At 38.5% G+C, this 25,166-nt stretch overlaps 1 protein-coding gene across 20 annotated transcripts in view; it reads right to left on the bottom strand.

The window, feature by feature from the left end:
* Positions 1–25,166, bottom strand: part of PCDH15 (protocadherin related 15) — a 1,259,847-nt gene that overhangs the window by 500,707 nt on the left and 733,974 nt on the right. For all 20 annotated transcript variants that reach the window (XR_005784343.1, XR_005784344.1, XR_005784345.1 and 17 more), the window contains one exon: positions 8,611–8,766. Coding sequence is in view for 17 of the 20 variants with exons in the window: in XM_040454209.1 (XP_040310143.1) it covers positions 8,611–8,766 (156 nt within the window). In the remaining 3 variants the exon portion in view is untranslated. The remainder of the gene's footprint in view (positions 1–8,610; positions 8,767–25,166) is intronic.

Below are 25,166 nucleotides of genomic sequence, written 5' to 3'. Positions count from 1 at the left end.
TCAAGTTTTCATCTTTATTTTTCCTTATTAGTTCTTTGATGACTTCAAGTATATATATATTTACTCAATTATTCAGTTTCACTTTGTTTACTTATTTGTTCATTTGCTTGTTTATTTAGATTTTCTAATTCTTCTAGTTATATCTTAAAGAGAGTAACTGGGCCTGACTACCTAGTCTATCTCAATCAGAAGCAGAAGATGGCAGTGTTTTGTGTGACTGGAAATAATGAAGATTATGTGACTTCAAACCTCCCTGAATAGCCGTGCAGGACTATCTCTGTGCAGTAAAGCTTCCCAAGTAACCGCACGGTGCTATCTCTGTACCCAGGTGACAAGAACGACAAGGCAATGTTGTAGAAACCTGCTGAAGTCGTTTAAACAACAGGAATGAGGGAAGAAATGTAAATTTTGTATTTTTTTTGTGTTGTCCCTTAATTGCACAGACAATATATGTTTAGATATTTTCATAAGAGAGAAAAGGAATTTTATATAAAATATATAAAATATATAAATTTTATATAAAAAGCAATTTTATTTTTGTCAACAAATTTCATAAATTAGCTATTCATATTATATATATATTTTTTAAATTTTAATGTTTATTTATTATTGAGAGACAGAGAGAGACAGAGCATGAGCATGGGAGGGGCACAGAGAGGGGGAGACACAGAATCCAAAGCAGGCTCCAGGCTCTGAGCTGTCAGCATAGAGCCCAGCACGGGGCTCAAACTCACAAACCACAAGATCATCACCTGAGCCGAAGTCGGACGCTCAACCGACTGAGCCACCCAGGAGCCCCAAATTACATCTTTTGATCACAAAACTATGTGGCTATAATGGCAGGATGGTACCTTGTGGACAGTGGCTGCTGGTGTCAGTGGTAGAAAGTGCAGCCGGCCCTTGCACAACATCAGTCTGAACCTCATGGGTCCACGGACCTGCAGACTTTTTCCAGTCCAGTACTGCAAACACATTGCATCTTCCTCATGATTTTCTTATTAATATTTTCCTTTCTCTAACTTACTTTACTGGATGAATACAACACAGAACACATGTAACACATACAATGTGTGTTAATTGACTGTGTATATTATTAGTAGGCTTCTAGTCAACAGGAGGCTACTAGTAGTTAAGTTTTTGGAGTATCAAAAGTTATGGATTTTTGACTGCATGGGGTTGGGCGGTGGGGGAGTCTGGTGCCCCTAAGTCCTGCATTGTTCACTCAGCTGCATTCCTTTGCACGAACACAGTCTTTTAATGCTATTCCAGCACAAGCTTGTTTTTTAGGGTTTCCCAATGGAACATGGTATATGTAAGGTGTCTGTGTTTGAGAGAGAGAGAGAGAGAGAGAGAGAGAGAGAGAGAGAGATCTGCTTTTCAACCTTATGAGCGCCAAATCCAAGATACTCGACTATGCACGAATTACCTAAGTTCTCTAAACTGAATTTCTTTTCTGTAAAATGTATTATTGGAAGGGTCAAACAGTATCACATTTACAGGTCTGCGATAATGTAAGTGCTCAATAAATATCACCTGTCCACTATTATTAGTATTATTCACAATTTTCATTTACCAGTTATGATCTTTGGATAAAAACAGAGCTCACAATATGATCATGGGTAAAAAACAAAATTGTGTTTTGATCCCATGGGCTGCATAAAGTGTATGGAGGACACTCTCCTTCTTGGCCTTCTTAAATCTCATAAATTTAAGAGGAGAAACATTGGAGTTCAACTGTCCACCTTATCCTGAATCTTTGCAGTTGGGGGAGCAGGTATAAAGACTAGGCAAACTTACGGGGCCGATGCTTACCTCAAAATTTGATGCACAGATTTAGGTGAGGACACCTAGCATTCAGTGTCTCCCCTCACGAATCCTGAAGCTGACACCCGGTTTGTGCATTCTGGTAGGTCTGCTGGGTTAGAAGAAGTTGCACTCCAATTCTCCCAGCAAGGATTTCCCTGGAGCCGGAGACTTCATCGCCACTTCCAGCAACTACTTATTCCAGGAAACGGAGCTTAGAATGGCAGGTGGAAGCAAGCAATTGCCAGTCTTAGCGTCCTGCAGTGCGGGGACTTACTGGTCCATTTTATAAAACTATGTTACCGATTATTATATAGCGCGAATGTTAAATTTAATACGATATTCGGTGTGTGGAACTATCCTATAAACACACGAAAGTGTCTTCTACTCTTAGACTCACTGCTGACCTGTGCCCCTTTCCCTTCCAGCCAGCATCCTGAAATGCATTTCGTAGCCACGAACCCTCTGTCCTTATTTGCAATGCACTTCAATGCACTGCTTAATTTAACTCCGTCTGATTTGTACTGTTACTAATTTACCCAAGTAGGACTTGGATTTGTAAATTCAGTGCACTTGCCTTTGGGGACAATGCCCCTTTATTCTCTTGCTACCTCTCTGGTCTGTTTTTCAGCTGAACTGCCTTTCTTTGGCTTGTCTCCTTACTTTGCAAACTACCTTGGGTTAGTGGTCACTAGCCCTCACCAGTGTATGGATCCCTGTGAAAATGTGATAAAAGCTGTAATTTCTCTTCCTGAAAATTGCATATGCACAAAAATAGCTACTGTTTGGCATTTGTTTTGTTTTTTCTTAATACCCACCACCCACGCAGGTTTCCTTAAGGCACACGCGTGGCCGCATGCCATCTCTATGGATGGTGACGAGGCTCCCCTATCTAAATGTTTGTTCTAACCCTACATAAAAGGAACCCACCCACTCATGGGGATTCATGGGGACTTATGGCTTTGGAAACTACTCCCCGTGATCCTTATTGGCTGCAAATAAAGTTTACTTTTGTGTGATCAATCACCTGGTACAGCTTCTGACTCACCAGGACACCAAACGGTCACACAACTACTCAGCTCTGCTCACAGCACACAACACTATATGATGAATGGGCATTGTTGCATTGTAATAAAACTTTACTTATGGACACCGAAATTGCATGGTCCATTCAGAAGCACACAGTGGTAGGGCAAGTGTTACCTGTAAACTGTAGTTTACCTAAAAATACGAATCTCAAAAGGCCGTCAGGGTATCATTAACAGTGATTAGAAACAATGAGGCAGATCTTTCAATTTAAAGTCACCACTTTAACAGAATATTTTATATTAAATGCCAGTCTTAAGAATTTGTACATCTTATAGGCAAAACATTACCTCATTATGAACACTTCAGAAATCATCAAATTTGAAAAATCACCCATAGTTCTAGAACTCTAACTCAATCCCTATTGTCCCAACATAAGGCAATTTTACCACACATATAACTTTTATATTTTATTAATTTTTTTTAACATTTATTTTATTTTTGAGACAGAGAGAGACAGAGCATGAACGGGGGAGGGGCAGAGAGAGAGGGAGACACAGAATCGGAAGCAGGCTCCAGGCTCCGAGCCATCAGCCCAGAGCCCGACGCGGGGCTCGAACTCACGGACCGCGAGATCGTGACCTGGCTGAAGTCGGACGCCCAACCGACTGAGCCACCCAGGCACCCCATATATTTTAAAAGTAATATGTGCAGAAAAGATGTCAGTTTTAAATTTATCAAAAATGGGATCCCTACTCCTAAGGTATTTAGTGGAACAGAAACACAGTAAAACAAATATTTTCTGTATCTGTTTAAGCAAATTATTTAAGAAACCATAAGAGACTCAGTAGTAAAAAATGTTTTAAGGAAGGAATATAGGATTAAATCTTTACAATAAATATGGAAAGAATATAATAAAGAGAATACATTTTATTTATTATTGTCACTGTTAGAATCAAATACTTCAGGTATTGATATTTGAGTCTAAGTAAATAATCTAACTAAATGAAATGAAATGATAAAATAGTAAAGCATAATTAATCTCAACAACACAGACTAGTGAAGTATGAAGAAAGACACATTTTCTAGAAAGCACAGGTGACATCAGAACTGAGTCCTTTCCCTTCTGAAGCTGTAAGATTAGAATTAGTCTCACTGTAAGTAAAAGGATAGAAAATATCACTGCAATAAAGTGCCCTACATAATACAATGGAATCACACACATCTTTTCATCTATTATGAATTACAAAACATCTTGCAGTAAGTACATTTTCAAAGGAAAGTAAAAGAAAATTTAAGCGATCTAACTGGAAAGCTGCAAAGCCATCTAAACTTAAGGTTACAGGCTTAAAATAACAAAATCTAAATTCCTTCTCTCCCTCCCTCTCCCTTTTTCTACCTACCTTCCTTCCTTTCAAGAGACTGTAAACCATCTATCTATGCAAGAGATATGCAAGGAAACATTCCTCCAGAAACTGCCAACAAATTATGTCTAATAAAACATATCATGTCAGAGCAGCTAAGTACATTTAAGATGATATGTAAGGTGATGGAAAGAACAAATTAATATTGATTTAAAAAGTGCACCATCTGTGAAGAGATCATTAAAGATCACGACAAATATAATCTCTATATAATTTGGAGATTAATTCTTCGTGGCTCAAATGTCCACCTTGACTTGCCCTTCTTTGCTTTTAGTGTCAAAAGAAATTTTTGAGGGTGGAATGCATGTGTTATTAAAGAGATCACGCCAGAAAACATTTATCTTCAAAAATCGCTTAAGGACGATCAGCAACAATTAGACTGAGCAATCTCTTCTTCAAACCCACTAGACTAATTACTTAGTGATACTATGATTGTCCAAAATTAACTGAGTCTCCAATTACTCAGAGAGAGAAAAACACTTGCAACATCTGATGTCCTGCTCACAAACAAGGAATTATAAACTTGTAACAGTCCTTGCTTGGTATTTAGATACAGACATTAATATTTTAGTAAATTCTTGACACACATAGAAGAATATGTTTACAAAGAGTAAAAAAAGACTGACATTTAATGCATCTTTTAAGGTACTGTTTGTGATTATAATATTATAATACCATAAGTATAATCCCTGATATTTATTTTTAAAATCAGTTACATGAGAGTGGTGATAATTTCGCACATAGGATGTCTATTAATAACTAGGGAAGAAATGATTGGACCAAGGACTTGGGTTTTACTCCCAAGGTTGTGACCAGTTCACCGTGTAACACAGCCAATTCTTGCTACAGACGTCTGTTCTCACGGCGAATGAGAGTGAGTCATCGGGACTTTAATTCTGAAACTTCATTCATGAATCTGTGATAATGACTTTATACCTGTCTTTCGGATTTTAATGAAGTGCAAAATATTTTGACATCAACAATCTATTAAACTGTGAACGATTTTTAATTTTTCTGAGAAACATTTAGATCCTCCTAGTCTTAAATGCATTAACTGTATGTCTTGTACTAAAAGGAGAAATCGCATGGAAAATGTCTTGCAATCTGGCGCACAGTAAAATCTACTCAGTGCAATGTAATTTAACTTAATTTCACAGGCAGTGTTGTAGTTGAAGGAGACTATGAGAGATTTATACGATATAAATGAGTGAACAGATATACACACATACATACATACATATGTAATATATGTACATATAACTGCACAGTGTGTGTGTGTCCAAGCAAATTATACTGAGAACTGTAGAAGATCCACTCAAATGAAGGATGAAAAAAAATAGCTAAATTTCATTTTTTTCCTTGTGATTATGTTTTGCGTTTTAAAGAAAATTTTGTTTTTTCCAAGAAACTACATATATACAGGGGAACGTGGCCATCAGCTACACATGGCCTCAGAATCCAACCACAGAAGGCATGGCCAAAGTATCGCAGAAGTGGGACTGCCTCAGCAGACTTTAGGGAAATGAGTGAGAAGAACCATAAATGGCAGCTTTGCAAGGAAACCCGGGCTTCTCCAAATAACGTTTAAGATAAAAGGTTTAACTTATTGGGGCGCCTGGGTGGCTCAGTTTGTTAAGGGTCCAACTCTTGGTTTTGGCTCCGATCATAATCTCATGGTTGTGAGATTGAGCCCCACCTCAGGCTCTGTGCTTACAGTGTGGAGCCTGCTTGGGATTCTCTCTCTCTCCCTCTCTCTCTCTCTCTGCCCCTCCCCCACTCACATGGTCTCTGTGTCTCTCAAACATAAATAAACTTATAAAATTTTTTTAAAAAGAGAAAGGTTTAACTTTTCTGTAAATTTTTATCATTCCAACCAACGTTTATCCAGATGCTGTAGAAGTTTAGAGTTATGGAGACAGGGGTGCCTGGGTGTCTCAGTCGGTTGAACGACCAACTTCAGCTCAGGTCATGATTTCACAGTCTGTGAGTTTGAGCCCCGCGTCAGGCTCTGTGCTGACCGCTCAGAACCTGGAGCCTGCTTTGGATTCTGTGTCTCCCTCTCTCTCTGACCCTTCCCCGCTCATGCTCTGTCTCTCTCTGTCTCAGAAATAAACATTAAAAAAAAATTAGAGTTAGGGAGACAGCACAGGGGTGTACTGGAGTGATCAGGGATGACTATGGAAATAGGAAATGGTAATAGGTCTTGAGTTAAACTTTAAAAGATGGATAAAAATTGGAGGATCCTGTTATAAGTACAATGAACGGTGTGGGCAAAGCCCTGGAAAAAGAAAAGTTTGCGAGTTGCGCAGAAATTAACCTGGATGGCGATGCATTCAGAACCTAATGCTAAGAATATGCAGAAAACAGGTCAGATTACAGAAGGTCTTGAAAGCCAGCCGGTGGAGACACATGACCTTTGTTCAGAAAATAATGAGAGATTTTACACAATTTCTGAATAGGGGAATAATAAGATTAAAATAGTACTTGAAAAGGTTATTTTTTCAGCAAGGCGCTGAGCAGGTTGGAGTGGTGTGGAAGCAGTCAAATCACACAAGGCACTCTGAAATGCAAGCTGAACACTGAAAATTTCTTCACAAAAAATGAAGCAAAGCCGCAGCTCCAGGAACAGTGAAATATGGTGCATGAGTGGATTTTGAGATTAGATCTGCTGTCTGAGGTAATCCATCTGATACCAGTTTATTCACAAATGAAGGCAGCACTCAAAGCAAAATCTCATTCAAAGAGTGTACTTCAGATGCTAAAGTAATTGATCATGCAAAACAGTTAATTGCATTAATTAACATTTGTTTGTTTTAGCAAGCACCAGTTAAATAAAAGCAAAAATGTTAACACCGACTGACCAGCAAAATTGTCCTGTTAACCTTTTTTAAAAGGGCAGTTCAGGGCTTTTTTCTTTTTTGCTAATTCCACCTACAAAGTCTCACATTATAAGACACATAATTTCCTCAATTTTTTATGAATACAACAATATTGAGATAATTAAGATACATTTTACATGATTTCAAAAAACAAGCATGTAGAGGTTAAAGGCCCACTGCTGTGCTTAACGCCCAAATTACACATTTCCTCCTATAAAGCAGGTACATAGCTTTTGAGGTTAAAACAAAATCTGGTAAGTAAAAATAATCTGCTAGAATATGGACTATTGAAAATGTGGTTCAGGGGCGCCTGGATGGTTCAGTCGGTTAAGCGTCCGACTCTGGCTCAGCTCATGATCTCATGGTTTGTGATTTCGAGCCTCACATCAGGCTCTGTGCTGACAGGTCAGAGCCTGGAGCCAGCTTTGGATTCTGTGTCCCTCTCTCTCTGTCCCTCCCCTGCTCATGCTCTCTCTCTCAAAAATAAATAAACATTAAAATTATTTTTTTAAGTATGGTTCATTTTTTATGCATCTAAAGCATCTATAATAGCTGATATTAGATATTTTAGAAATATTTTCATAGTGGAGTAACAAAAAATTAACAGAGTAACCATCACTTTTTAAAACAATAACATAAAAGGGCTTCTTGGCCCATGGATTTTGGCTCAAAAGGAAAACAAAAGAAAAAGAAATAAACAACCAAAAATCATGTTGTAGTAAAAGCAGTAATACTTAAAATTTTTAAAAATTACTTAATCAGCGTAAGAATTGAGCAGTTATTGGGGCGCCTGGGTGGCGCAGTCGGTTAAGCGTCCGACTTCAGCCAGGTCACGATCTCGCGGTCTGTGAGTTCGAGCCCCGCGTCGGGCTCTGGGCTGATGGCTCAGAGCCTGGAGCCTGTTTCCGATTCTGTGTCTCCCTCTCTCTCTGCCCCTCCCCTGTTCATGCTCTGTCTCTCTCTGTCCCCAAAATAAATAAACGTTGAAAAAAAAAATTAAAAAAAAAAGAATTGAGCAGTTATTTATATTTAAACATTTGAATATGCCACAACTTTTAAAATTAAGGAAATAACTTTAAATTAAAAGAATCTTGAATAGATATTTTCTTCCAGTATTTAATTCCTGCTCCCACCTTAGAGATAATGGAAAACAAATAATCCAACAAGTTATAATGATAATAAATATCTCCTGTTAACCCTTAGTAAGCATATATGTGGATTCTGGCATTAAATTGTCCACGATGATCAAAAATACCAATGTTTCAGTCATTATTACACACAAATCAAAATTTTTTTTGCAGCAAAATGAATCCCTGAAATCCTACTAGAAAGTCACCCAGATCTTATTTCCTCCGAAGCACTATCCTGTAAAATGTTTTTTTCTTTCTTTGTTTCAATTTCTGAACAGTTAAGCCTGCTGTAAGCATCATTTGAAAGCATCCACAGAACACAGCGACCTACGCGCAGAGGGCACTGACCTCATTCACCGCGGCGTAGTAGCTGTCGTGCTTGAACGTGGGAGAGTTGTCGTTGCGGTCCCTCACCACGATGCGAACCTCATGGTAGATGACGGTGCCCACCTTCTTGTTGACGCACTGCACCTGCACCACGATCGAGTGTATGTTCATCGGGGGCTGCAACGCAGAAATTGCATCCTTTTTTAAGAAAAGCAGTTGAAACTGAAGCATCTCATGATGGCCAAAACACATTTGTTTCGTAACAAGATTTTAATGTTTATGTTTGTGAGAGAGAGCAAGAGAAAGGGAGGTGCGGAGAGAGTAGCTGGGGTAGTGGGGTGGGGTGGCACAGAGGATCCGAAGCAGGCTCCAGACTCCGAGCTGTGAGCACAGAGCCTGTCCTGGGGCTGGAACTCACATGTGAGATCATGACATGAGCTGAAGTCTGATGCTTAACCGACGGAGCCACCCAAGCGCCCCTGTTTCATAAAACTTTCTATGCTTCTTCATTTTACAATGAAGATAATTTATGAAAATTGATCCATTTTGCCCTGTTTAAGGACAAGAGAGGACAACCATGATTATTTTGCTTCTCCATTTTGTGTCTCAAAGTACAGGACCTCGGGATGCATGTTCACCATGGGAGGACGAGCGGAGAGCACAGTCACAAGACAGAGGGGGTAAAACGAATTCTGTCCAAAAGTTAAAATATCATTCATTACATGAGCTTGTGATTTATGAAAACAATGTGTTCATGATAAAATCCTCGGGCAAAAGGCGTTGTGTAACATTTGTGCTCATTTACACTTCTGCTAAAATATTATGTGTTCATATCTGATAAAAATTAACATATAATCAAAAGAAGAGAATCCATTCATAGTCCACCAACCATATTTACTCATTCTATACATTTAGTGTTTATTTTGCTAATCTCTCTCCAAATACAAATATACTCCTGTTCTACACACACACACACACACACACACACACACACACACACACATGTGAATAGCATCCCAAATTTGTAAATACAGATTGACTACAGTAATTAGGTATCTACTGTGATGCTATATGATTTCATATAGTTGATAGCATAATTGTCTTAGTAGAAACTTACAACAAGATGCTCTATGTTGTCCACTTTTGCCATTATAAACCATACTTCAATAAATATTCTATGCATAAGTATGTGCCAACTTGCCCCTATTTTTAATGATAAATTCCTGAAGGGGAAAAGTGTCATCCAAAGGGCAGTTATTACTCAGGTCACATGGCCAAGACCTTTCAGAACTGGGGCGCAGACCTACATCTGTTTGACCCTCGAGTCAAAGCATTTAACACTACAAAATATTTCTTTGTGCTTTTCAAGCCTTTTTTGAGCTTACAAAGCTGTCGCACAAAATACATCATTTTATCAGAATGACATATTCTGACACGTCGTCTTCCAGCCTGCTCTCCCCTTTCAACTTCTCCCCACACTACTTATTTTCCGTACTACGTTTCTCACCCACCACTTGGCATATGACATATTTTATACATTTAGTTCCGTTGGTCCCCCTTCACTGCACTGGCAGCTCCATAAAGCCTGGTATGGCCTTTTGTCATGACTGAAGCTCTCCACCCAGTAACCAGTACTGTGCCTGGAGTAGATAACGGTGTGGACTCCCCACGTCAGACTACATGACTTCCGGTCAGTAACAGAGACCTACTAGCCGCACATTCCGTACAAAACCTCTCGACCTACTAGCCGCACATTCCATACAAAACCTCTCAGTGCTTTGATTGCTCATTTCTAAAAACAGAGATAAAATTAAAGACCGATAGGATAGGATCATTCTGAGTATCACATGAGGTTACCCTGCCCTAGGCACAGCTAGCAGATGTAAATTTTTTTTAAATGTTTTATTTATTTTTGAGACAGAGAAAGAGAGAGACAGAGCATGAGCGGGGGAGGGGCAGAGAGAGAGAGGGAGACAAAGAATCTGAAACAGGCCCCAGGCTCTGAGCTGTCAGCACAGAGCCCGATGCTGGGCTCAAACCCATGAACCATGAGATCATGACCTGAGACGAAGCTGGATGCTTAACCAACTGAGCCACCCAGGCGCCCCAATTATCTTTTTAATTATAAAAAAAGCTAAATACCCAAGAAATCAAAAAACATGGAATTTTTAAAATATAAACTATAATTTTGGATTATGAAATAAATTATTAAATATTTGGATTGAAACCAATTTAAAGATATAGCATCACTTACTGGAAGTGAGCATAGGTTCATGCCACATTTAAAAAAAATTTTTTTTAACATTTATTTATTTTTGAGACAGAAAGAGACAGAGCATGAATGGGGGAGGGTCAGAGAGAGGGAGACACAGAATCCGAAACGGGCTCCAGGCTCTGAGCTGTCAGCACAGAGCCCGATGCGGGGCTCAAACTCATGGACTGTGATATCATGACCTGAGCTGAAGTCGGGTACTTAACGGACTGAGCCACCCAGGCACCCCACATGCCACATTTCTAAGTGAGAAGAATACTGTAGAAACCGTATCTAAACTGAAGCAAACATTATTTAATCTTGAGATATTTTTGCAGGCAGTGTAAAAGGAAAAAAAGCATTTTAATTTGTTTGTACTAGACTGAATAAATGTACCTAGAAAGAATAAATTGAAGAATCATTAACATACGCAGGAAGGTTATCTGGTGAGTGCCATATAGCTCAGTGTTCTGATGTATACCTCATTCCACTTTTAATTACTGACATAAATGAAGACATTAAGGTCATGTGTAAAAAAATCTGTGAATGCCACAAAGCTCAGAAGGATATAGCATACATTTAATGACAAAAGACAACATTCAAAATCATTTTAGTAAGACAGAATAATAGGTTACACAATGATATGTTTTTATAATAATAAATTTAAATCACCTTATTGGTATTAACCAAGTATAATAAATGGCTACACACATTAATGCGAAAATGTCATTGTGAAATCTTGATGAGCGAGAATGAGTTTTCGCATCAATGCGGTCAACGGACAATGGAGCCTTGGTACAAACTTCATATTCGTTAGTAATATCAGATACAGAGATGGCCAGACTCTAGTTAGCACTATTTTATGGGCAAATAGGATGTAAAGTCTGAACACCTTGAGAACGTGTGATACAATCTGAGGATATTTAATCTAAAACACTCAAGATGCACCCCACATCTAAATGGTTGTTTTGAAAAGATATATAAGCTTATTCACTGTAGTCTCAGAGAGAAGAAATAACAACAATGAGCAAAAAAATACTACAAAGCATTTCTTTTCAATATAAGTAGAGGTTTTGTATTAATGTAAGGCAGTGCAGAATAGAAGGGACCATCTTACAAGCAAGACATCATTGAAAATAAGGAACCTCGAGGCAAAAAAGATCACTTAAAAAGATTAGGTCTCTCCCTTTTTACTATCAGTTTTAAAGTGTTTTCTTCAATAGATTTTTGAGGCAAGTCCTGTGTATTTCAATTGTAAAGTAAAAACAACAACAGAAGCAAAAGAGAAAAAACCACAAAGACAACCAAATGAAACCAAATACTTGTGCAGTGTTTGCACTTGGCATCTCTTGGAAGACATTTGGGCGCATTACGTTCTTCTAAAGTTATTTATCTTCTGAATATTACAAAAGAGCCCTACAAACCCATTTCCTCTCAGCTTCTAACGCTGTAGTGAGTGCTAGCACTGGACAGAGAGGTCACAATCTCTGCAGGTAGGGAATCAAATGCACTGTGCACTGAGCCCCTACTTGGTCCCGTGAAGTGCCCATAAATTAGACATAACCAGGTCGCTTGGAACTCTTGCCACTCTCGACTCCAGCTCCCTTGCAAGTGCGAGCAGCATGGATAGACCTTAGCTTGCAATCAATTCCAACCATAATGGATCGTGCTGAAGGTCAGAATTCCCTGCGGCTCACATATAACACAAGTCATCTTGCCTTGGAATAGATTCTATTCTGCCGCATAAGAAGGTCATAAGTATAGCAAGTGCAGCTCTACAAGTCAGTGAGAGTTTGGGGACCACAAAAGCCTTAGGAACCTGTTAGGGAAATTTTGCTTTATCTTTCACAACTGTTCAGCCAATTTTACCTTCCTAATTCTCTTCAATTGCTTCATAACGAAGAAAAAAAAAACCTGTGTATAAATTGTTTTGGGCTAATTATTCAAAACAACTACCATTCGTATTATACCTAGACATGCCAACTATTCTCCCAGTTTAAAAATGAATGTTTAACATGATACCTGAGGGCATATTTGCACATTTTTATACATTAGTGTATATCGAGTATAAGTTTTGATACGCATAAATAAGGTTTGGGAATGATACATACCAACAGTTGATGGAGGTTAGCTTTGAAGAGTAAGGTTGAGGGTAGAAAGTAAGAAGGGAAAAATCACCAACAAATATGTATGAATTTTGTGATTTGAAAAAGACAAAAATTTTAAATTTTCTTATGAGGTGTTCAGACAATAACTTAGGATTTAACATGCAAAGTCATTTTTATAAGAAATTTATTGATGTGAACATTGTTGATTGTAGCAAACATCTTACATCCAAGGGGAATTGAGTTTTCTCGAGAAACCATGTTATTTGGAAGGCTCACTGATTTAATAAGAAAACAGGTTTTTAGCAAACCTGTATAAAAGAATTGATTTTATTTCTCCTAAAGCAAAGGCCAACCTCAATCCTCATAGGAATGAATGGATTTTGTCATGCTTTTTCTTCCTATGTACTCACTACTTTCAGAAAGTGAAAAATCTTCATTATTTCACAAATAACTATAAGACAGTGAAAGGAAATAAGACACAGTATGTTTTTGAATTATTTTTAAATAATGAAAAGACTTAAAGGAAATGGCTGGCTGGAGTTATGAATTTCCCCTCACAAATTAAACTTTCATAATCATAATGAATGGTATGTTGACATAATTGACTAAGGAAGAAATTACCAATTTGAAACTATAATTAGGTATAATGTAATATTAAGATAATTTTTTTAAATTTTTTAAATGTTTATTTATTTTTGACAGAGAGAGAGAGAAACAGAGCATGAGTGGGGGAGGAGAAGACAGAGAGGGAGACACAGAATCTGAAGCAGGCTCCAGACTCTGAGCTGTCAGCACAGAGCCTGACACAGGGCTTGAACTCACAGACCGCAAGACCATGACCTGAGCTGAAGTCGGACGCTCAACCGACTGAGCCACCCAGGCGCCCCGATAAATTTTTTATAATCAACTATTAAGGGCATTCAGTTTATTGACTTGTATTTATTAAATTCAAAGTTCAATGTGAGTTAGGATTAAGCAAATCCCATAAAACTGATGTGAGATGAAGTTAAATACAATGCAAGTCAAAGAGTTTTGAAGACTTTAGAGTTTAGAGCAAGAAATTTCATAACAGTGTAACCTTAAGAACTATGATATGTAGGGGGTGCCTGGGTGGCTCAGTTGGTTAAGCGCCTGACTCTTGATTTTGGCTCAGGTCATGATCTCACAGTTCATGAGATTGATCCCTGCATTGGGCTCTGTGCTGAGCAGGGAAACTGGTTGGAAACTTCTCTCTCTGCTCCTGCCCCACTTGTTCGTTCTCTCTCTCTGTCTCTTGCTCTCTCTCTCTCTCTCTCTCTCTCCCCCTAATTAAAAAATATACAATAAAAATTTTTTAAAAGAATATTTTATGTAGGGAGTGGCATGTAAGGCGTGTCTTGGTAGTAGATAACATTCAACTGATGGCCAAGGCTAAAGGTACATTCTAATCACAGAGATAAAAGAATATCAGGGAAGGCATAATAGCAATGGAAAGTCATCTGTTGACAAGGTCAGAACTGTGTTTGAATGTAAAACAGGTTGAGTCTTGACATAGGCTGAGAGGACTATTAGGAGACTGTCCCAAAGTCCAAGTGCAAGCCATCAGGATGACTCCGTGGAAGTGAAAGCAGGTAGCTTGGTAGTCACGGGGACATTGGCTCAGGCACAGGCATGAGAGTCCATGCTCTCTGTACATCTGTGAACTTAGAGTCTGAAAGAGGAGAAGGTAAGATGTTGGGGATTTCCACAAACATGATTTTTCTCTGGTCAAGCTATAAAAGTTTTTCCAGAGTTTTGAGATAAGTATAATAAGACCATGCCACAATCCTATTTTTCTTTCTATTACTGTTTAGTCATTGATGCCATTATGACAATTATGCCCAACAGTGATGAGGTAATATTGGCCAAGTGAGACCATCATTTTGACTGTGATGCTCCTTCATTACTGAGACCTAATTTTCATGCCAGACAACCTGTTTTGGTTATTTTATCATTCGTGACTCTGCATTTTACACATTCTCCTTCTCTGTCTCTCTTTTTCATGAAGGAAATCGAGGTAACTGTAGTAAACTGAAATAAAAATAGGGAATAAAAAATAATGACCATGAGGGAAAGACCTATGGACAAAGCTTAAAAATTGTCAAAAGTCATATACAACGTCATATACAAGTTTTCAACGTTTATTTATTTTTGGGACAGAGAGAGACAGAGCATGAACGGGGGAGGGGCAGAGAGAGAGGGAGACACAGAATCGGAAACAGGCTCCAGGCTCTGAGCCATCAGCCCAGAGCCCGACGCGGGGCTCGAACTCACGGACCGTGAGATCGTGACCTGGCTGAAGTCAGACGCTTAACCGACTGCGCCACCCAGGCGCCCCAACAAGTTTTCTAATTAAATGAAAACATTGGAGGCTGGAGAAGTTTTAAAGATTATTTTTATCCTTGGAAATTTCTGTAGGGATCATTTGTTTATTAGCTTATTTTTTTTAGCATTCAATCTTAAAAATGTGCATCTATTCCTATTAAATTTTCTTTTAGTTCTACGTGGCCATAACTGCCCAAATGTTTCCATTAAGAGATAGTTTATGGCCTCGTTGAACAAAGCACAGAAGACATGTTTTAGAATTCCTTCTCTGGAACACACACTTTCCCCTCACTACCGCAGAAGGAACAGGTGGAAGAAGGATGTACCGTGTGGCCGCGCCTGGCTCCCCCGGCTGTAACTGAGTCAAGCCTGTGAGGATTTAGATGCTCTCTCTCGTCAATTAGATAAAACACAGTAACTGTGGTCATTTTCCATTAAAAGTGTACAGGGCCTGGTGCAACAGAGCGGACGCTGGTAAGAGAAAAAGCCACATACAACCAAAGAAATGGGCTGAGAGAATCAGAAATACACAGAGGACTCTGAACTATAGGAAGAAAGAAAAACAGCACATACACAAAGAAACGTACAGATCATGTGGTCCAAGAACAAATAGTTTCCTCTGTCCCTGGCAAATTTACAATATTCAATACAATACAAAAAAAAAATCAAATTATTTTTCATTTCTGTGATGTTGATATTCCTTTTTTTTTTCTTTTTAGTAGGTTTCATGCCCAAAAACGAACCCGAAGCAGGGCTTGAACCCACATCCCTGACATCGAGACCTGAGTTGAGTCGGGCACCTAACTAACTAAGCCACCCAGGTGCACCTATGATGTTGATAATCTCAATATTCTTCACCAATCAACATCAGCTAATTTGAAGGCATTTTTGTGCCTTCCTTATAAGACAAAGAACTTTGAATAAAATAAGAATATTCCTATGCAAGTGTTTGTATGTTCTGGCCCTCCCAAATTCACATGTAGCAATACTAATGATCAATGTGATGGTATTAGGAGGTGGGGTCTTTGGCTCACTTGAAAGTATGTCTCAATCAGAATTTATTCAACTTTAGGCATGATTTAACAATGGTAAACACACTTTTATTATGCTACTCATAAAATATATTTTGGGGAGGGGGTGAAGGTAAAAGGCAGAAATTCTAACAGTGGGTGAGTTTCATCATCTACTTCTTATTCCCCCTTTAACAACATTAATCAGGTGACTAGGTGATGAGATTGACACCCTTCTAACAGAGGCCTAGGACAGAGTCCTTGTCCTTTTCCACAATGTAAGAATAAAAGAAGTCTGCAACCTGGAGAGGACCTGTGCCTGACTGTGCTGGCACCTGGTTTCACACGATCAGCCTCTGGAACTGTGAGAAATAAGTTTCTGCTGTTTATAAGGTACCCAGCCTTTGGCATTTTTTACAGCAGCCCAGATGGGCTAAGACACTTAGACAAGCATCACTGTATTTGAAAAGCTCCATGGAAAAAAATCCCACTAATAAAAAATTTCCAGAGCAACTTTCCCCTAAGAAACACTAAAATGAATTCTACCCTAGTGACCATAATATGGAGCTTTGGCATTGTTAGTAGGGTCAACCCCTGATTGTGGGCTCTGTTTTGCTATTCAGAGCATCCCTACATTTTTTGTGATGATTCATTATACTCACGAAATAAACAACACAAAGACTTTTGGCAACAATCTAAGTAACTGCACGTCAGGAAACTAATCGGATGCAGGATAAGCTGTATTATATCAGAAAAAAGAAAAAAGACTTCAAAACACAGACTGTAATAAGAGACAGAGAAAGACATTAATAATGATAATGAGGTCAGTCCAACACGAGGATATGACATTTGTAAACATTTATGCACACAACATAAGAGCACCTAAATTTATAAAGTAAATATTAACAGACATAAAGGGAAAAATAGACAGCAATACAATAATGGTAGGGGACTTTAATGCCCAACTTACATCGATGCATAGATCATTCAGACAGAGAATCATTAAGGAAATATCGGCCTTGAACGACCCATTAGACCAGATGGACTTAGACACATACAGAATCTTCTATTCAAGAGCAACAGAATATACTTCTTCTCAAGTGCACAGGGAACTTTCTCCAAGATAGATCACATGGTAAGCCATAAAACGAGCCTTAATAAATTTAAGAATATTGAAACTGTATCGTGTCCTTTCCAACCACAATGGTATAAAACTAGAAATCAATTATAAGAAGAAAACTAGAAAATTCATATACAGTGGAGATTAAACTACATGCAACTGAAAACCCAATGGACCAAAGAAAAAAATGAAAAGAGAAATAAAAAAAAAAAATACCTTGAGGCAATTGAAAGTAGAAATACAATGTCCCCAAACTGACGAGATACAGCAAAAGCAGTGCTAAAAGGGAAGTTCATAAATGCCTACATCAAAAGATAAGAAAAATCTCAAATAAATGATCTAACTTTACATCTAAATGAACTAGAAAAAGAAGAGCAAATGAAATCCAAAGTTAGTAGAAGAGAGAAAATAACAAATTTCAGATTGGAAATAAATGAAATAGAGACTAAAAGACAACAGAAAAGAGCAACGAAACTAAACAGCTTTCTTCGAAAGAGTAACAAAATTGAGCCACCTTGAGCTTGACTCATCAATGGGGGAAAAAAACAAAAGCAAAAAAGAGGATTCAAATAAACACAATTAGAAACAAGAGAAAATTCTGAAAGCAGCTAGGGATAAACATGCTCTAACATATAAAGGGAGACCTATAAGACTCGTGACTGATATCTCTACTGAAACTTGGCAGGCCAGAAAAGAATGGCAGGACATCTTCAATGTGATGAGCAGAAAACATATGCAGCCAAGAATCCTTTATCCAGAAAATCTGTCATTTAGAATAGAAGGAGAGATAAAGGTCTTCCCAAACAAACAAAAACTGAAGGAATTCGTCACCACTAAACCAGCCCTACAAGAGATCCTAAGGGGGATCCTGTGAGACAAAGTACCAGAGACACTGCTACAAGCATGAAACCTACAGACATCACAATGACTCTAAACCCATATCTTTCTATAACACTGAATGTAAAAGGACTAAATGCTCTAACCAAAAGACATAGGGTATCAGAATGGATAAAAAAAAACAAGACCCATCTATTTGCTGTCTACAAGAGACTCATTTTAGACCTGAGGACACCTACAGATTGAAAGTGAGGGGGTGGAGAACTATTTATCATGCTACTGGAAGTCAAAAGAAAGCTGGAGTAGCCATACTTTTTTTTTACTTTTTTTTTTTTTTTCAACGTTTATTTATTTTTGGGACAGAGAGAGACAGAGCATGAACGGGGGAGGGGCAGAGAGAGAGGGAGACACAGAATCGGAAACAGGCTCCAGGCTCTGAGCCATCAGCCCAGAGCCTGACGCGGGGCTCGAACTCCCAGACCGCGAGATCGTGACCTGGCTGAAGTCGGACACTTAACGGACTGCACCACCCAGGCGCCCCAGGAGTAGCCATACTTTTATCAGACAAACTAGACTTTAAATTAAAGGCTGTAACAAGAGATGAAGAAGGTCATTATATAATAATTACAGGGTCTATCCATGTAGGAAAAGCTAACAATTATAAATGTCTATGCGCCGAATACGGGAGCCCCCAAATATATACAACAATTACTCACAAACATAAGCAACCTTATTGATAAGAATGTGGTAATTGCAGGGGACTTGAATACTCCACTTACAACAATGGATAGATCACTAGACACACAGTCAATAAAGAAACAAGGGCCCTGAATGATACATTGGATCAGATGGACTTGACAGATAGATTTAGAACTCTGCATCCCAAAGCAATAGAATATACTTTCTCCTCTAGTGCACATGGAACATTCTCCAAGATAGATCACATACTGGGTCACAAAATAGCCCTTCATAAGTATACAAGAATTGAGATCATACCATGCATACTTTCAGACCACAATGCTATGAAGCTTGAAATCAACCACAGAAAAAATTCTGGAAAACCTCCAAAGGCATGGAGGTTAAAGAACACCCTACTAAAGAATGAATGTGTCAACCAGGCAATTAAAGAAGATTAAAAAATATATGGAAACAAACGAAAATGAATAATAAAAAAATCTAAATGCTTTGGGATGCAGCGAAGGCAGTCCTGAGATGAAAATACATTGCAATCCAGGCCTATATCAAGAAACAAGAAAAATCCCAAATACAAAATCTAACAGCACACCTAAAGGAAATAGAAGCAGAACAGCAAAGACACCCTAAACCATCAGAAGAAGAGAAATAACAAAGATCAGACCAGAAATAAACAATATAGAATCTAAAAACACTGCAGAGCAGATCAACGAAATCAAGAGTTGGTTTTTGAAAAAATAAACAAAATTGATAAACCTCTAGCCAGGCTTCTCAAAAAGAAAAGGGAGATGACCCAAATAGATAAAATCATGAATGAAAATGGAATGAATACAACCAATCCCTCAGAAACACAAGCAATTATCAGGGAGTACTATGAAAAATTATATGCCAACAAACTGGACAACCTGGAAGAAATGGACAAATTCCTAAACACCCACACGCTTCCAAAACTCAATCAGGAGGAAATAGAAAGCTTGAACAGACCCATAACCAGTGAAGAAATTGAATCAGTTATCAAAAACCTCCCAACAAATAAGAGTCCAGGACCAGATGGCTTCCCAGGGGAGTTCTACCAGACGTTTAAAGCAGAGATAATACCTATCCTTCTCAAGCTATTCCAAAAAATAGAAAGGGAAGGAAAACTTCCAGACTCATTCTATGAAGCCAGTATTACTTTGATTCCTAAACCAGACAGAGACCCAGGAAAAAAAGAGAACTACAGGCCAATATCCCTGATGAATATGGATGCAAACATTCTCAATAAGATACTAGCAAATCAAATTCAACAGCATATAAAAAGAATTATTCACCATGATCAAGTGGGATTCATTCCTGGGCTGCAGGACTGGTTCAACATTCGCAAATCAATCAATGGGATACATCACATTAATAAAAGAAAAGATAAGAACCATATGATCCTGCCAACCGATGCAGAAAAAGCATTTGACAAAATTCAGCAAACTTTCTTAATAACAACCCTCAAGAAAGTCGGGACAGAAGGAACATACTTGAACATCATAAAAGCCATTTATGAAAAGCCCACAGCAAACATCATCCTCAATGGGGAAAAACTGAGAGCTTTTTCCCTGAGATCAGGAACATGACAGGGATGCCCACTCTCACCATTGTTGTTTAACATAGTGTTGGAAGTTCTAGCATCAGCAATCAGACAACAAAAGGAAATCAAAGGCATCAAAATTGGCAAAGATGAGTTAAGCTTTCACTTTTTGCAGATGAGATGATATTGTACATGGAAAATCCGATAGACTCCACCAAAAGTCTGCTAGAACTGATACATGAATTCGGCAAAGTTGCAGGATACAAAATCAATGTACAGAAATCAGTTGCATTCTTATACACTAACAATGAAGCAACAGAAAGACAAATAAAGAAACTGATGCCATTCATAGTTGCACCAAAAAGCATAAAATACCTAGGAATAAATCTAACCAAAGATGTGAAAGATCTGAATGCTGAAAACTATAGAAAGCTTATGAAGGAAATTGAAGAAGATAGAAAGAAACAGAAAAACATTCCATGCTCATGGTTTGGAAGAATAAATATTGTCAAAATGTTAATACTATCCAAAGCTATCTACACATTCAATGCAATCCCAATCAAAATTGCACCAGCATTCTTCTCGAAACTAGAACAAGCAATCCTAAAATTCATATGGAACCACAAAAGGCCCCGAATAGCCAAAGTAATTTTGAAGAAGACGGCCAAAGCAGGAGGCATCACAATCCCACACTTTAGCCTCTACTACAAAGCTGTCATCATCAAGACAGCATGGTATTGGCACAAAAACAGACCAATGGAATAGAATAGAATCCCCAGAACTAGACCCACTAAAGTATGGCCAACTAGTCTTTGACAAAGCAGGAAAGAACATCCAATGGAAAAAAGACAGTCTCTTTAACAAATGGTGCTGGGAGAACTGGACAGCAACATGCAGAAGGTTGGAACTAGACCACTTTCTGACACCATTCACAAAAATAAACTCAAAATGGATAAAGGACCTGAATGTGAGACATCAGACATCAGGGTTTTGAAACCATCAAAACCCTAGAGGAGAAAACAGGAAAAGACCTCTCTGACCTCAGCCATACCAATTTCTTACTTGACACATCCCTGAAGACAAGGGAATTAAAAGCAAAAATGAACTATTGGGAACTCATGAAGATAAAAAGCTTCTGCACAGCAAAGGAAACAATCAACAAAACTAAAAGGCACCCAAGGGAATGGGAAAAGATATTTGCAAATGACGTATCGGACAAAGGGCTGGTATCCAAAATCTATAAAGAGCTCACCAAACTCCACACCCGAAAAACAAATAACCCGGTGAAGAAATGGGCAGAAAACATAAATAGACACTTCTCTAAAGAAGACATCTGGAGGGCCAACAGGCACATGAAAAGATGCTCAACATCACTCCTCATCAGGGAAATACAAATCAAAACCACACTCAGATATCACCTCATGCCAGTCAGAGTGGCCAAAATGAATAAATCAGGAGACTATAGATGCTGGAGAGGATGTGGAGAAACGGGAACCCTCTTGCACTGTTGGTGGGAATGCAAATTGGTGCAGCCGCTCTGGAGAACAGTGTGGAGGTGCTTCAAAAAATTAAAAATAGACCTACCCTATGACCCAGCAACAGCACTGCTAGGAATTTACCCAAGGGATACAGGAGTGCTGATGCATAGGGGCACTTTTACCCCAATGTTTATACCAGCACTCTCAACAATAGCCAAATTATGGAAAGAGCCTAAATGTCCATCAACTGATGAATGGATAAAGAAATTGTGGTTTGGGGCGCCTGGGTCGTTCAGTCGGTTAAGCGGCCGACTTCAGCTCAGGTCATGATCTCGCGGTCTGTGGGTTCAAGCCCCGCGTCGGGCTCTGTGCTGACAGCTCAGAGCCTGGAGCCTGTTTCATATTCTGTGTCTCCCTCTCTCTGACCCTCCCCTGTTCATGCTCTGTCTCTCCCTGTCTCAAAAATAAAATAAAACATTAAAAAAATTTTTAAGAAATTGTGGTTTATATACACAATGGAGCACTACGTGGCAATGAGAAAGAATGAAATATGGCCTTTTGTAGCAACATGGATGGAACTGGAGAGCGTTATGCTAAGTGAAGTAAGCCATACAGAGAAAGATATGTATGAAACTTAACAGAAACCTATGGGGGAGGGGAAGGAAAAAAAAGAAGTTGGAGTGGGAGAGAGCTAAAGCATAAGAGACTCTTAAAAACTGAGAACAAACTGAGGGTTGATGGGGGGAGAGGGAGGGGAGGGTGGGTGATGGGTATTGAAGAGGGCATCTTTTGGGATGAGCACTGGGTATTGTATGGAAACCAATCTGACAATGAATTTCATATATTAAAAAAATAGAAACAAGAAGACATTACATCTGATACCTGAAAGGATCAGAAGAGACTACTATGAATAATTATGTCTCAACAAATCGGGCAGACTGGAAGAAATGGACAAACTCCTAGAAATATACCATCTAACACGACTGAATAATGAGGAAAGAGAAAATCTGAACAGAATGATTACTAGCATGGAAATACAATCAGTCATCAAAACCCTCCCAACAAATAAAAGCCCAGGACCAGATGGCTTTTCTGGTCTATCCTACCAAGCATTCAAAGACAAATGGAGACCAATCCATCTCAAACTTTTCCAAGATAGAAGAGGGCATTCTTTTAAACTCATTTTATGTGGCCAGCATTACCCTGATATCAAAACTGGACAAAGATATGGCAAGAAAAGAAAATCATCAATAACTTCCAACTTGATGTCCAAAATAGGAGACTGTTTTGAAAAAGAATCTCGATTTAGTCATCCAATGAAACACTATGCAGCCATTAAAAATGATTACATATACATTCATTCACATGGAAGGAAGTATATTACAAAGGAAGTATATTACAAATCACATTAAAAAGCAGGCTGAAACATCATACCCAGTGTGATAGTATAAAGACACACACCAACACATATATATGTTTGAAATAATATACAGCAGGATAAATATTAAATATTTTCCTTAGATGGAAAATAATGTTTGCACATATGATTTTTATTTTGTGATATGTGACATAAGCTGATATTATTTTACTGTTAAATAAAATTAAAATTTCCAGTTGTGATTGGATTTGGACTGAAAACATGGGTTTACCACACTCCTTTACTAGCAGCAATAGTCTGTGTTTCACATAAAACAGATGGGCGTGGGTTAAGAATTTTCAGAATAAACACCTTTAGACTTTGATGAATAAAGCCGTAAAAGCGTCACGGCGTCAGAGAGAGCAATTCACAAGAATTTAAAAAATTCAAAGATTAATATAGGACATAGTAAGCTGCATTGAAGCAAGAGCTTATACTGAGATTTATTTTTTCTTAGTCACATGGAGATCACTTTCTATCACGGAAAACGTGGCAGGCATCTAATGGCTCAGGAAAGCATTAGGACCACAGCCAGTTACTCTAGTGGGCTGCTATATGGAAGTATAGATATGAAAGTACAGCCAACAACTCCTTTTCTTGCTTCTGTTTACAATTATTGATTTTGAGATGTAAAACCCTCTAACAATTTAAGAGTAAGAAAAGTAGGAAGATGCTTTCCCAAGGCAAAACCTATAACCTGGGGTCTAGGTAACCTTGGTAATTAGTGAAACTCTTGAATTTGGTGGCAATTTATTCATGTGCAAATAAACTTTTTCTTGAGAAACGAGTCCATAGATTTGATAGTAATCCTGACTAAGTGCTCTATCTCCCCAAAATGAAGACATAATAACAAATCCATCAATGAAAGATTGATTTCAGCCTATCATTATTTCCTTGACTCATCAAAACTTAGTAACCAGTTGGGGCGCCTGGGTGGCTCAGTCGGTTAAGCGGCCGACTTCGGCTCAGGTCATGATCTCACGGTCCATGAGTTCAAGCCCCGCGTCGGGCTCTGTGCTGACAGCTCGGAGCCTGGAGCCTGCTTCGGATTCTGTGTCTCCCTCTCTCTCTGACCCTCCCCTGTTCATGCTCTGTCTCTCTCCGTCTCAAAAATAAATAAACGTTAAAAAAAAAAAATTAAAAAAAAAAAAACAACAACTTAGTAACCAGCAATACAGTGAGCCTCCAAGGAAATAGTTCTTTTTGTTTTTTAAGTTTATTTATTTATTTTTGGGGGGGGGAGGGAGGAGAGGATTCAAAGCTACTAGCACAGAGCCTGATGTGGCGCTTGAACTCATAAACCGTGAGTCATAACCTGAGATGAAATGAAGTCTGTTGTTTAACCAGCTGAGACACGCGGGTGACCAAGAAAATATTTCTTAATGACACAATTCATTTCTGATATATTATAAAGATTTGGCAGGGTTTTTTTTTATATCAAACTATTCTTTTCCCCTTTCATGGTCGCTCTTTAACTCGATGGCCCCCATTACCAGCCAGCAGGTTGACACTACACAGTTACTCTTATTCTTACACTTCTTACTTCTTCCACATTTCTCTTTCTACTATGTTTACACTTAGACTTCTGATGCTTTGCTTAAATCCATCTCACACATTTATCCAAGAAGAAATACCTGACACCAAAGACCAATTGTTGGGCAGCATGGCGAACTAGTTAATTAGCTGCGTGGACTTAGACTCTCTTCACCTAAACACAGCACACTAGAGCAGCAGGCTAGTAAAATATACAACAACAACATAC

Source organism: Herpailurus yagouaroundi, unplaced genomic scaffold (genome assembly GCF_014898765.1).
Source record: "Herpailurus yagouaroundi ecotype Mexico unplaced genomic scaffold, PumYag 211, whole genome shotgun sequence".
Classification (NCBI taxonomy): Eukaryota; Metazoa; Chordata; class Mammalia; order Carnivora; family Felidae; genus Herpailurus; species Herpailurus yagouaroundi.
The sequence above is the reverse complement of the archived record's forward strand: the minus strand, read 5'-3'. Positions and strand labels throughout refer to the sequence as shown.